Below are 14,750 nucleotides of genomic sequence, written 5' to 3' on the forward strand. Positions count from 1 at the left end.
ACCTTTCCTAATCACCCTTTTCCCACATTACAACAGAAAGGCCTGGTATGTGACAGCTGTCAAATAGTTCTACATCAATGAATTTAAAGCTTTACACTATCCTGCATCATTCTCTAATTGTCTTATATGTATTAAAGTCTCATGCATTAAACTAAGTTCCTTATGATTTTACAATATACAACATTAGGGACAAAATAGAGACAAGGCAATGTTTACAGATCTTGTTTGCAACTTTGCTTATTTGCTTCTAGCCTTGCCTGAAGTATTTGTTCACAAACTATAAAATATTTTTGTAAATATAAGTTACAAATAATGTCATAAAAATGCAAATTTAAGAGTCAGTATATGTAAAATGTTATCAACAGAACAGGTTATTGGAATGAGTTCTTTAATAAATCTGAAAAAAAATCAGCTCTCAATAAAAATAGTATTTCTTGTAAGGTAAGGATTAGCAACCTGTTTTTTGTAAAGGGCCAGATATGCATCACATAGTCTTTGTCATAACTAGACAACTGTGTTGTAGAAAAAAAGCAGCCAAAGACAATATATAAACCAACAAGCATAGCTGTTTTTCAATAAAACCTTATTTACAAAAACAGATGGCAGGCCAGATCTGCCCCATGAGCCATAGCCAGCTCCTGTTTAAAGGAATTTTTTTAAAAAAAGTTTACCAGATTTCCTTTGTCGCCGACCCAACAAGTCTGTAACTGCTTTTCGAAATTTTTTTGCTTCTTCTTCACTGGCAAAATTAAGGGCAACTTGACAGGTCTGAAATATTTTCATCAAAAAAGGTAAACAACAAAAACCACAAATTTAGCTTTACTTAACAAAAAAATTAATAACCAATAGAAGTACACTCTGAAGAAGAAAAGCTTCACTTTATTAGCAGACAAGAACTTACTTTATGACCTGAATAACTTAAGAAGGCAAAAAGCATAGAGAAGGTAGAGTAAAAGAGTACTATTAGAGAGGTTACCTATCACAGTAGATACTCAAATGTTAAACTGAATACTTCATTTTCAATTAAAAAAAACGAAATAGTAAATAGAATTTGATCCTTCAAAAGAGCTCTATAAACATTTGGATTTGAAAAGGCAAACACTGGAAACACTGACCAAACGCAGATCAAGTCTTATCTATGTTTTTCAGGTATTATTTAAATTATAACCTTAATTCATGTAAATTATTAAAAGTGGGGAAACACACTGACATTATTATGGCATTTAGTCCACACTTTTATATATGTACATATATTCATATACAATCCAGAAAAATGTGGAAAATAACAAATAAGGAAGAAAATGCTTTTTGAAAAGATGGACATATCATCTAATCCAACCTTTTATTGTAGAAAATTTAGGAAATACAAATATGAAAACAAAAAAAATTAAAGTCACCCATAATCCAGTCACTTAGACAAGTCCTGAGTATATGGTATAAAAATCCTTCTAACATTGTCCCTAAGTATAGGCAATCAATTTTTAAAATTCTGTTTTTCCCCCTACTTATTGTATTTTAGTACTCTTCTAAATCATAAACTATTCTTTCACAAAATAATGTGAACAGCAATATAATCTTCAATTTTTAAAAGCTGCCATGGATTAGTGGTTTCACTTTTATAGATAAGAAAACTAAAACTCGAGAGGTTAAATTATTTGTCCAAAGTCACACAGAGGTAAAACTATCTGACTAAAGACAGAGAAGATGAAAAAACAAACCTCTTTTCTACATACCCAATTACATTTACAGTACTCTTTGAAACCTTTTTTTTTTTTCCCTTAAAATCTTAGCCATTGCTTCCTACTAAGCCATAATACCTGTGAAGAGGCTTTTAAAAGTAAAATAATTCTTTATATTTTATACAATGTTTACACAAAAAGCTCATAAATACTTTCCATAGACAAATGTAACAGTAATTACATTAAACAGGGCAATAAAGAAAATATGACTTACATCTCCAGCAAAGGTATGAAAATATCCTCTAGGACTATTATATACAAAGTTATTGTATAGCTCTTGTTCCCACAATAGTTTCCCATCCTAGAAAAAAGTAAAAGTTAAAGTAAGAATTACCAATAAGATAACCTCTAGGAAAAAAAAAAGAAAACCACAAATAAAAACAAAGCAGATGGGACTTCCCTGGTGGCACAGTGGTTAACAATCCACCTGCCAATGCAGGGAATGTGGGTTCAGTCCCTGGTCCGGGAAGATCCCACATGCCATGGAACAACTAAGCCCATGTACCACAACTACTGAGCCTGCGCTCTAGAGCCCGCGAGCCACAACTACTGAGCCCACGCACCACAACTACTGAAGGCCGTGCACTCTAAGGCCCGCGTGCTGCAACTACTGAACCTGCATGCTGCAACTACTGAAGCCCGCGTGCCTAGAGCCCGTGCTCCGCAACAAGAGAAGCCAGGGCAATGAGAAGCCCACGTGCCACAACGAAGAGTAGCCCCCACTCGCCACAACTAGAGAAAGCCCGCGCGCAGCAACGAAGACCCAATGCAGCCAATTAAAAAAAAAAAAAAAGCAGATGACATATTAAAGAAACTGTTCATATTAATCCTAGTTTTTACATACACACAGACCACATATATGTATAATACATAAGTAATATATCACATAATTTAGTTAGTAACAGTGAATACTGGATGTTTCTTTCATAAAAACTACATATCAAGTGAGTTGAATTCAGTATGCTAAGATATAATCTCATTAGCCAAGCATTTCCAAATACAGTTACTTGGTCAAATACATAACCAAACACTTACTAGATCATCAACGTTAGATAGAAGGGGTAGGATACTTTTATACATGCACTGATTATCAATGCATAGTTCCATCAGCAGCACTTAGACTGTATGCTATCAAATATTACAGAAGGACTTCATTCTTTTCCTCCGTTCTGTAGATGCTGGGAGGGTCAAATAAGCCTTCTCTGTACTGCTCATTAACAATCTTTGAATTCCTAAGTTTTGTAGAGTGGTCTCCTAATTAAACACTGGTATAAACAGTATCAATCAGGTGCAGGAGACTGAGGATTAAAGTGCACCAAGGTTAAACTATGGTTAAGGGATCCATGGTGATTGTCGTATTGATAGCTGCAGTACAAGAAATATAATTAACCTTAATACCAAAGGTGGCTAATTGCAAGTATTTAGCAATGGCTATCTATAATTGGAGATGAATGGTTAGAGAAATATAATCATTGCCTTATTCTGAAATGCAAGGTTCTACATAGACCACAATTTTTTTTTAAAAATATTTATTTATTTATTTATTTATTTAGGGCTGCGTTGGGTCTTCGTTGCTGTGCGCGGGCTTTCTCTAGTTGCGGCGAGCGGGGGCTACTCCTCGCTGCGGTGTGCGGGCCTCTCACTGCACTGGCCTCTCCTGTTGTGGAGCATGGGCTCTAGGCGCGTGGGCTTCAGTAGTTGTGGCACTCAGGCTCAGTAGTTGTTAGACCACAATTTTAAAATATTTTAAAATGTTGTACACACATTATGACCATTATAATGGAATCCCTATCTTCTCAGTGGAGTTATACGTACATTTGATTTCTAAACAGTGCTTCTCCTTGGTGGTGAAAAATAAATATATCAAAGGACTTAGGAGTGTCTTTCAAACTATGCATGCGTTCCCCATCCCCCAGAATCACTGCCATAGTAAGTAAGCTACTGTTAGTAACAGGAGTATGCCACATCTCTCAGCTGTCTTGGGGTATGCAGAAGGGGATGTTACAAATTTCTAATGTACAAAGTGCAGTAACTTCAATCTCATTTAATCTCAGGGAAATACTCTGCAACAGATCCAGATGGTTATCCCATTTTACAAATAAGTAAGCCGGAGCCCAGAGAAGTAAAACAGTTTGAATACAATCTATCTAACCATAAGTATTGTCCAGGAGTTCAAACTCAGTTTTATTTTTCTGTAACTACAATCCCATTACACTTACAGCCACATATGAATATTAAGCAAGGAGGCTTACCCACGGAAAAGATTTTAAAAGATAAAGGGAGACTTCATCTCAGCAAAAAAATTATTTTTACAGTGACTATCAGAGATGAATTCCTGACAAAGGGCATCCAATCTAAGACAAGGTGGATTTATGTTTAAGAGTGAGGGATACAAAGCTGTGAAAATCAGAACACACCTATGTTGACAAACAACATAAAATGGGTAGCAAATACATTATTATAGATATTGTACAATGCTTCAAACCCAGGCTGAAGTAAGTAAGTACACACCAGGCTAAATATACTTTTCTAGTTCTCTGAAAGAACTATATACACTAGTCTGTAATGGACAGGATGGGATAAAAAGAGTATCATTAGAAAAGGAGAGAATGTGGGAAAAGCCCAAGACCCAAAGGAATAAAAACAGACAAACCAACAAGACCTTTAATGTGCAGACAGATAAAATGGGGAACTATTCATGTTCTGGTTTAGGATGTATTCCCAATTTGGTCACAGTGCCCACGGTTCAATATCTAAAACCAAACTTCACTCTTCTAGTATTAATTTAAGTAGAATATAAATATTACATACAGGAAAAATGAATCTATACTATTATAAATTACAATTGAGGTAGAAAACCCAATCACCTACAGTTTAAGTGGAAGCAAAATAAAACTCACCTTGATATCAAATATTCTTAAAAAATAAGATCTCTGTGGATTGTCCTTAACAAGACAAGCAACACCACTGCACTTCTTTGACCACATACAGTTCCGATCTGCTGCATATAACTGCACCACTGCTGAAGACATAGTCTGCAAAATATAAAATTTATAGCCATTAGGTTCAAAATAACACTAGGATAACCATAGCTTCTGCTAACACCTTGACTGCAATCTCGTGAGAGACACTGAACCAGGACCCCCTGCCAACCTGTTCCTAAATTCTGGACCTGAAGAAATAAACATTTATTGTTATTTTAAACTACTTTTTGAAGTAATTTCTTATGTAGTAATAACTAATATAATAACTATACTAAAAATAATTATTGAAAGCTAACATTCATTGAGGCTTAAAATGTGTAAGGGATGTGCTAATAAGCACTTTTAAATATTGGGCTGGCCAAAAAGTGCCTTCGGTTTTTAAGTAAAAATAAAAGACACATTTTTCATTTTCACCAAGAACTTTATTGAACAACATATTCACTCTTTTATTCCATCTTCCCAAAACTTATCATCTTTTTGAGCAGAGAACTGTTCCAGGTGCCTTTTACAGTCTTCCAGAAAAGTGAAATTTTTTCCATTAAAAGAATTTTGTAAAGACCAAAATAAATGGAAATCTGAAGATGCAATGTCTGGTGAATATGGTGGATGAATCAGAACTTCCCAGCCAAGCTGTAACAGTTTTTGCCTGGTCATCAAAGAAACATGCGGTCTTGTGTTATGCTGATGAAAGATTATGCATTTTCTGTTGACTAATTCTGGACGCTTTTCGTCTAGTGCTGCTTTCAGTTGGTCTAACTGGGAGCAGTACTTGTTGGAATTAATTGTTTGGTTTTCCAGAAGGAGCTCATGATAGAGGACTCCCTTCCAATCCCACCATATACACATCACCTTCTTCGGATGAAGACTGGCCTTTGGTGTGGCTGGTGGTGGTTCATTTCGCTTGCCCCACGATCTCTTCCGTTCCATGTTATTGTACAGTATCCACTTTTCAACACCCATCACAATTTGTTTTAAAAACGGAATGTTTTCATTACGTTTAAATAGAGAATCACATGTGGAAATATGGTCAAGAAGGTTTTTTTCCGCTTAACTTACGTGGAACCCAAACATCAAAGTGATGAACATAAACCAAGCTGGTGCAAATGATTTTCAGTGCTTGATTTGGATATTTTGAGTATGTCGGCTATCTCCCGCGTGGTATAACGTTGATTGTTCTCAATTAATGTCTCGATTTGATCGCTGTCAACTTCAACTGGTCTACCTGACCATGGAGCATCATCCTGTGTGAAATCTAGAGCACGAAACTTTGCAAACCACTTTTGACACGTTCGATCAGTCACAGCACCTTCTCCATATGCTGCACAAATTTTTTTTGCGTTTTGGTTGCGTTTTTACCTTTCTTGAAATAATAAAGCATAATATGCTGAAAATGTTGTTTTTCTTCCATCTTCAACATTAAAATGGCTACACAAAAATTCACCGATTTTGATAAGTCTTTTTTTAAATGCACACTGATAATGACAGCTGTCACATACAATCTAACAAAATTGTTTGCAATGAAGTTAAAGACAACTAAGTGCTACTAGAGCCATCTTACGGAAAAAACCAAACGAACCTTTTGGCCAACCCAATATAACTCAATTGTTATTACTATTATAACCTCACTTTATGCTTGAGAAACCCAAGGTTAAAGAGGATAAATAATTTGCCCAATATCACACAGCTGAGTGGCAGAGTTGAAATTCTAATCCACGCAATTTGTGACTTTAGATCCTGCATTCTTACTCCCTGTACTATATACTGTTTTCCAATAAAATGAACATTTGATCAACAAAGTAGTAGTATCAGTAAAGTCTGACTTCCATAAAGCAGTTAACCCCTTAAGTAAAGGTACTAAGTCAAACCTGAAAGCAAGATTTATGTTTACTAATTACAGTGCTGGACACTTTTAACATATTATCATATTGGAAGATAAATTCTAACATCTCCTTTTTTAAAAATAATTAATTAATTAATTAATTAATTTTTGGCTGTGCTGCGTCTTCGTTGCTGCACGCGGGCTTTCTCTAGTTGTGGTGAGCGGGGGCTACTCTTCGTTGTGGTGTGCTGGCTTCTCATTGCGGTGGCTTCTCTTGCTGCGGAGCACAGGCTCTGGGCGCGCGGGCTTCAGTAGTTGTGGCTCGTGGGCTCTAGAGCGCGGGCTCAGTAGTTCTGTCTCGTGGGCTCTAGAGCGCAGGCTCAGTAGTTGTGGCGCACGGGCTTAGCTGCTCCGCGGCATGTGGGATCTTTCCGGACCAGGGCTCGAACCTGTGTCCCCTGCATTGGCAGGTGGATTCTTAACCACTGCGCCACCAGGGAAGCCCAAACATCTCCTTTTTTAAAGATGATAAAACTGAGGGGAAAAAAAGATTTAAAGTGAACTGCACCTGGCCATACAGCTTGAAAGCTGTACTGAAGATATGGAAAGTGATTTGAGTGACGACTGTCCCAATTTTCCCAAGGATATACCTAACTAGTATTCTTTTAGATGCACTGTAAAGAAGCTAATTCGTTACATACAACGGACACCTTAGAACGTGCATTAGGGTTTTCCAGTACACCACATTGCCACCTCCCTCATGACTGTATCACGAACCAGTGGAAACTTTCATTTAACTCTAATTTAAGTTTCCCGTATATTATAATCTAGAATGTTAACTATTCAATCCCAGTTTCTGTAAGAGTAATACACCCATTACTGGTACAGCACTTACAAATCTTCTAAAAATGATAATTTTTTCTGATTCAGCAATCTCACTCCTAAATTAGAAATCAAGGAAATAATTTAAAATAAAACCAAAAATTGTATTTTTAATATAAAAACCAAAATAGTTATATGAATATATATTAATTATGGTTTTTTAAATAACCAGAAATAGGAGACAAGTAATTTGGTACATCAGTTCAATGAATACTAGGCACTGTAATAAAAAACAGACTACATTAAGATTTGGAGATGACACTGCTTTGGGTTATTTAACTATGCCTGGGGAATGCCCTCCTTTGACAAGAGAATTCCAAAGACCTATTCCACATGCGAGTCTTTTCTAATAATAATAAAGTCAGAAATGTAAGATCAGTGTACTGCTGGAGATCAGAATTTCGGAAGAACCTTCTTTCCCAGATAACAGTGATCGATGCTGTTTTTAACTTTTGCAGACCAAACTCATCTTTGAATTTCATAGACGGTCATGAACAGGACACAAAGCAGCAGGAAAAGTTCCACAAGAGCCATTTTAAAAATTATGAAGATAGCTTAGAAACTAGGACATTGGGTTTTAAAAAAGTCGATTGAAGAATGTGGGTGTGCCTCTGGCCTGCTCAGAACATACCAGTGTGCTGCAAGTGCAGTCTCAGCATGATACCTCCACAGGTTCCCTGACCCTAAACCCCTAGCACTGAAACCACCAGAAAAATGGATTTTGCATACATTATACAAAGATGTTAAAGACCAAGCTGAAACATTAAAAAATCAGATGGGAAAATTTGTTTTCCAAGGAAAATTCATATAAATTACAGCCTTTTTTAGTATGGTGCTATCAAACTGCAGTCATTTCTAAAAAAAGCAATTAGTAAACTAGATACCAAGAAAAAGTTTTAAGAATCTTACTTTACTTTTTAACTAGAAAATAAGAAGTTACAGCTTGCAAAAGAAAAAAATGTGCTATTAAATAGAGTCTGAAATTCCATTATGGAAATCCCCTTGCCAAAAGAACCAAATATTAACAATGTAAAACTGTCTGGATGTATATGTGAACTTAATAACAACAACAAAACCCCCCAAATCCCATTTAAACATTTACATAAATTTAACACAAAATCTAAAACATCTGCTTTTAAGAAATAAAGACCCTGGAAACAATGTTATAATTTTCCACACAAACGTGTTTGGCATTATAAACAATTCATAAACTTTTAATAATAAAGAACTCAACTAACCAGCAATTTTCAGTAATGGGATTTTCAAAATTTTGCTACAATGTTATTGTCAGTCTAAGTGTGCCTATTTCATTCCTTCTTATCTTAACCTGTCAAAAGTCTGAAAGTTATATACTATAACACCTTATAAAAGCCTTTTCTAATTCAGAATAATTATAGTAAATGCAAGAATAGCATAACATTTAATATACAAATGCCAGAAATAATAACAACAGTGACTATCCCTAAAACTCTAGATTGACAGTGGCTTAATTAAGTTTTTAAAAACATTCCTTCCATTCCTTTAAAGTAATTATAGCTAATCAACTCTATTACTTTTTGTCTTTCATAATCAAGAAGGTATTCTTGAAAAACAACCTAAGGACAAGTGCTTAGGAAAGGAAATCTATTTCTTATTAGCTCAATAATGTTAGGGTTAAAATTTGTTAATTAAAAGGGGAAAAAAGTACTCTATCAACTTTTGTAGAAACAGAACCTGCCCTATCTCACACATTCCTGATATTTCAGTACTGAGTTACTGCAATAGATAGCACATCCCTCCTCAGAACTTTCATTGTCAAGGGCAGAAACAAAATGGAGGATGAATTCTGGGATGTGAATCCCTCCCACTGTCCTTCAGCAGGGCATGTCCACCTCTCTGGGGCTGACTGCACCAGTCAAGAAGTATTTGGTTGATTCTCTAGGTTGAAATGACTGCTTTTTCTTCATGTTTCTAGAGTACCTTTTTGTGTTTCTTGTATAAAATCTTGTCACGTGACAGATGTTATTCTAAAATAGAATAATTTTCTGTATTGATTTACTATCCGTTAAGTAGACTGTAATTCCCTTAAGCACCTAAAATAGTTTTGTAAGCCTATATTTCTATGTCACCTATACCTTGCCCCAAGTAAGCAGACACGTGTTAAATTAAAAATTGCATACTATGATTTTGATAATGATACTATGATAATGAAAAAGAGATTGACCTTTATTTTAGGATACACACTCTGAAGTATATGGGGCATCATATCAGCAACTTATTCTCAAGTGATTCAGAAAATAATAATATGAACATATATACACATAGAGAGTAAAATGTTATAAATGGTAAAATGGTAACCCATGGTAAAATGTTATAAATGTTTGACAAATATGTTCGAAGGATATACAGGAATTCTTTGTACTGTATTTGCAACTTTTCTGTAAGTTATGAAATTATTTTGAAATAGAAAAATTTTTAAAGCACAAATGATTCAAAACAATGCAAGACTCTTAACCCCCTTCCACAGTCATGACAGGCTTGCGAAGGTGGCTCTCTTCTCAGAGCCAATGCTACCTCTACACACGTTAGCCACTGCCACTCTGACCCAAAACTAAGAAAACTGCCACTTCTTCCAAGTCCCTCTATACTAATACTAACTTTGTTAAAAGGAGTTTCATCTTGAATAAGACTCAAATCATATTATCAGAACAACCACACTATATAACAGGTCAGAATAAGAATTTTAGGTCAAGAAAATAGATATTTATTATAGAATCAGCTAATGACAGGGAAAAAACTGAAAAACACCAGGAGTTATAGATCCCTGCTTGACAACCAACTGTCTACAACAAGTACTATGACTTAATACTGAATAACTGTCTAAAATGATTATTGTTTTAATAATCAAAAAATATACAATGGTGTTAAAGAAAAAAAATTTAATATATTTTCAATGAATATTAAAAATAAACTGAGTGTGGAAAAGGAAATCATATGATTGAATAAATAAAAGTCTTTTCTGCAATCACAATGGCCTAGATTAATAGTCAAAACATTTCAGCTTTTTTTATGTGCATGTGTGGCCCCAAGTTCCTAAAAACGAATCTGGGAAAATCCATCCTAAGTTTTCTTAATACATAAAAACTAAGCTTTAAATATGTTCCTAGATACTCTGATGACACATTCACATGAAATGTCCCATTATTATCCTGAACATGAAATTTTAATATGAAACATAAATGAAATTTTAAAAGTAAAGAAAGATAAGGAGTTTGGTTATTCCTCAATTAAAAAAAAAATTTAACTACAAAAAATTTGAATTCTTAGAATTACTTAATTATACAGTGATCTCAAAGAGCAATTTCCTAAATAATTAAATTATAACACCACCTCAGTTACATGGCAACCTAAAAACCCAATACAGAAACCACCCATTTAAAACACAGAAACAAGATTCATTAAGTGGTGAGTACCAGTAAAAATTATCCAGAAAAAGAAAACAAATAATTCACTTTGGAAAGAAGAGATTTTTATTACCTGGTAATTTCCACAATGAGAAATAACCAGAAAAAGAAAGAAAAAAACAAACAATAGAAAAGGTAGAGATTGAAAAAGAATACATCAAAGACAGAAGGCTCCACAAGGAGCAGTAATTTTAAAAAAGCAAAGCTGGAGGACTGGACGAGGAGGAGCACAAAAGCAGTAAGTAAAAAGCAGAATCCCAACAGTGAGGAAAAATGGAGCCATATAAAAGCAGCTACTGCCTTAGGACCAAGCACAAGTAGTCTCTCAGGTCTTATTAGCTATTTAAGAAAACTGGTGCTGGATGTATTCATTCATCAAATGTTTACTGAGCACCTACTATGAACACAGGACTGATCAATGGGGGTGGGGAGGAAGAAAAGTGGGGTCAAACACAAAAATGAATTAGACAGACACGGTCCTCGTGAAACATGAGTTCTAATGGGCAGACAGACATTAATAACTATTACAAATGCTATAAAGGAAAAATCCAGTATGCAAGGAGTGTGTACAGCCTACCGAGCATGGAAAGGCTTCCCTAAAGTGACACTATACCTGAAGGATGAAAAGGGATGAGTCGGGTGAACAAAGAGTTGGGGGGAAGTGGAGAGGAAACAGCATTCTAGGCAGACACATCAACAAAGACCCTACCGTGGGAAAGTGCTAGGGGAGTTTTAGAAGCTGTTTGGGGTGGGAGATAAGAAAGAAAAGAGTGGTATGGAATGAAGTTGCAGCCAATATTAAAGCAACAACAAACAGTTCAACTCCGGTTGAGAGAGATAAACAGAGATATACAGTTTGGAGATGTGGTACAGCGGGTTAATCGTTCCTGTATTGGCCCTTGATTCCTCTCAGAATCCAAGTTCTTTCATAAACTCTCCTCCCCCACTGACCCTGGGTATGTCTATATGACTTGCTTTAACCAATAAGATTTCAGCAAAGTAGAGCTTGAAAAGTACTTGCACATTGTGGCTTGCCTTCTTAGAACTGCTGCCCTAACACCTGGGGTAAAAGACCACATGGAGAACATGGGCCCAATCACGTTACCTGCCTTTGCTGAGTCCAGTTCCCATCAGACCTGCCAGGTGAACGCCACTGCATGAGTGAGCCCAGATGACAGGAGCAGACTAAACACCCAGCCAGTCCACACAATCGTTAAAAATAAACTGATATTGCTTTAAATCACAAAAATTTTAGATGCTTTGTTTGTGGCAATACATAACAGATGTTGGGGACTGTTTTAAGGTACTAAAAAGCACAGTAACCTATAATAGGTAACTGTAGCTCCTTCCTCCATCCCATTTATACTGGACCTGTGTTTAAAATTACCAGTAAAGTTATCAAAAAGTATTATCTACAAATCATAAAAATTCTAGAGCTCACTCTCATTACCAGTACACTCCCTTTTTTGAAACCATTTAAAAAATCACTTTATAAATGAAAGCCTTACTAAAAGATATACGCTGTGCAACAGACGAAGCTCACTCACTAAACTACTCACAGCCACACATCATCTCATATGGTGCCTGTGATTTAAATGCATACATCTAGAACACTGTAAATTATATGGCACAGATCTTCAGCATTACCTGCAAATGCTGGTATTTACAGACGCTAAAACTACAAATGGCAAGGCTTACTGTATTCTTAATTTTCTACTTCAAGGATAATCATATAACAGATTAAGGCTCTGAGAGGGATACTGATCTCATTACAGACTGGGTCATGTTTGCAAGCAGGTGAGGACACTGCTAAAAGTGTGAGCACACAGGTACGGCTTGCTCTCTTCTGCTTCTCCCTTCCCTGCAGCTTAAGTGGACCTGCTTAAAAGGAGTTTTTCTTCTCTTCTGTCGCCTCTTCCCGTTGTCTGCTTCTCTCTTGCAAGGTCAGTTGGTTTATGGTAAAACCTGAAGTTTAGGGTTGGGTTTTCAGGGAATGAAGGTGGGAAGGGGTCCCCTAGGATGCTCACCTCAGCTAACCAAAGTTTAACGTTACCAGCTGAGACCCAAGCTCTCTGATGACAAACAATCCCCTCATTTTATAGATGAGGTCACTTTATTTGCCAAAGGTCATATATTGGTCAGCTCTGGATGCATTTTCCAATTAGCTGCTCATTTTCTATTCACTGTACACCACACTCATTGATTCATCTAGTTCCTATATTGTCATATTTTTGCCCTATCCCATCTAAATGATTCTCTAAGAAAAATACACCCTTAATATAATTTTACTTCTCTACTGATCCCATTTGGTTTAAGATTCTTACCTTATTTTGGGGGAGGGAAGGGAGAGGCTGGCGGTGGTGAAGGTGGTGGGAAATAGAAGACTGCTAGTGCCTGAGAGAAAAGGATCATTGTGAAAAGAAAAACTTCAGATATACATTCTATGCCCTGAGGACATAGGTAGATTCACCATGAAGTCAATTAAGTTTAAGTTTCACGTCCTTTACTTGGAAAAGTCCCTTATAAGGCTTGGCTTATTCTCCTTTGAGGACACATGAAGTAGCAGCAACCCCACTCTCATTCCCAGGGGATCCTCTCCAGCTATCCCTGGGGGTGATCTTGGTATTTCCACCAAGGATGCCTTATCCCAACATTTGCCCAGCCCCAGAAATAACCTGTCCCTCTTGGACCACATGATCCACACAGACCCAACCTTTAACCCTAAGCAGAAGGATCTGAATAAGTGCTGTCCAGCTCCCTGCTGGGGGTGGAATACTATGACCAAACTTCATGGACATTTCTGGGGGAGGGGGCAGCGGTCCAGCCAACTGAGATCAAAGAGGTGGAGTTTTTCCAGGGCAAGAAGCACCCTCTAAGCAAAGTGAAGGAAATTAGAGATGTGCCATTACCTGTAACCGCTTTCAAAAAATTTCTTTCAGCTTTACAACTATCAATAAATAATGAGAAACAATAAATTTTGATCAAACGTACTAAGCAGGAATCTTTTTCTGCAAAGTGCCAGGACAGTTAATATTTTAGGCTCTGTGGGCCATTTGGTCTCTTTCCACTCTACACTGTAGTGTGCAAACCCAGCCACAGATAATTTGGAGATGCTTGTATTCCAATAAAATTTTATTTACAAACTCAAGCAGGCTGGATTTGATATAGACGCCACAGTTTGCCAAGCCTTGCACAAGAGGAAAGATTCTCTCTATAGAAAATATAAGATTGTTGTCATGTAAAGAGGCGATTGATAAATATGTGGCCAAAAACAGTAGATAAAAATTATTAAGGAGGTGTATCAGTCAGTAGTAGCAGAAATAAGTTATAATAGTAAGAAGCTATTTTTCTGAATTTTGTAATGTTTATGGTATTTTTTATTTGTTGTGATCCTTTCTCATACTAAATAACCATTCATTTTTGTATTTAGTTTTTGGATTCTTTTTCTTAAAGACAGCCTCTCCAAATTGAATAAGCTTCAGACCACAAAACCTGGATCAGCCTTACCTGGAGTGAGAAAATGATGCATCAATTAGAGCAAAAAAATTCTGAATCTAAAGAAAATGAACTGTCTAAGCCAATATATTCCTTTTGACAAACCAAATTTAACATAGTTATTTTTTAACATACAATGACCTTACCCACTAAGAAAACGGGCTGAGCAACTTCATAAAAACCACTGAATAAAACAGGCTGGAAAGGCCAATGTGTTTTGGGGGGGGCAGGAGGGCAGGGATGCTTTTATAGTCAAATCCTTCATATAACATTCTTAATAGGTGATTAAACAGCATTTGCTTGAACGCCTGCTGTAATGAGGAGCTTACAACTTGAGGGAAAAAACTATCTCATCATTGAGCAGCTCAGTTAGAAAATTATTAATACG

The 14,750-nt window shown here is 36.2% G+C and overlaps 1 protein-coding gene across 3 annotated transcripts in view; it reads right to left on the bottom strand.

The window, feature by feature from the left end:
- The window catches only part of WASL (WASP like actin nucleation promoting factor), a 65,215-nt gene that overhangs the window by 29,675 nt on the left and 20,790 nt on the right, over nucleotides 1-14,750 (bottom strand). For all 3 annotated transcript variants that reach the window (XM_082400089.1, XM_082400088.1, XM_082400090.1), the window contains exons 2-4: nucleotides 4,640-4,774; nucleotides 1,954-2,040; nucleotides 672-768 (exon numbers count right to left, since the gene is read on the bottom strand). In XM_082400089.1, coding sequence (XP_082256215.1) covers nucleotides 672-768; nucleotides 1,954-2,040; nucleotides 4,640-4,774 — 319 coding nt within the window. The remainder of the gene's footprint in view (nucleotides 1-671; nucleotides 769-1,953; nucleotides 2,041-4,639; nucleotides 4,775-14,750) is intronic.

This window comes from Balaenoptera borealis, assembly GCF_965194805.1.
Source record: "Balaenoptera borealis genome assembly, chromosome: 7".
NCBI classification, from domain to species: domain Eukaryota; kingdom Metazoa; phylum Chordata; class Mammalia; order Artiodactyla; family Balaenopteridae; genus Balaenoptera; species Balaenoptera borealis.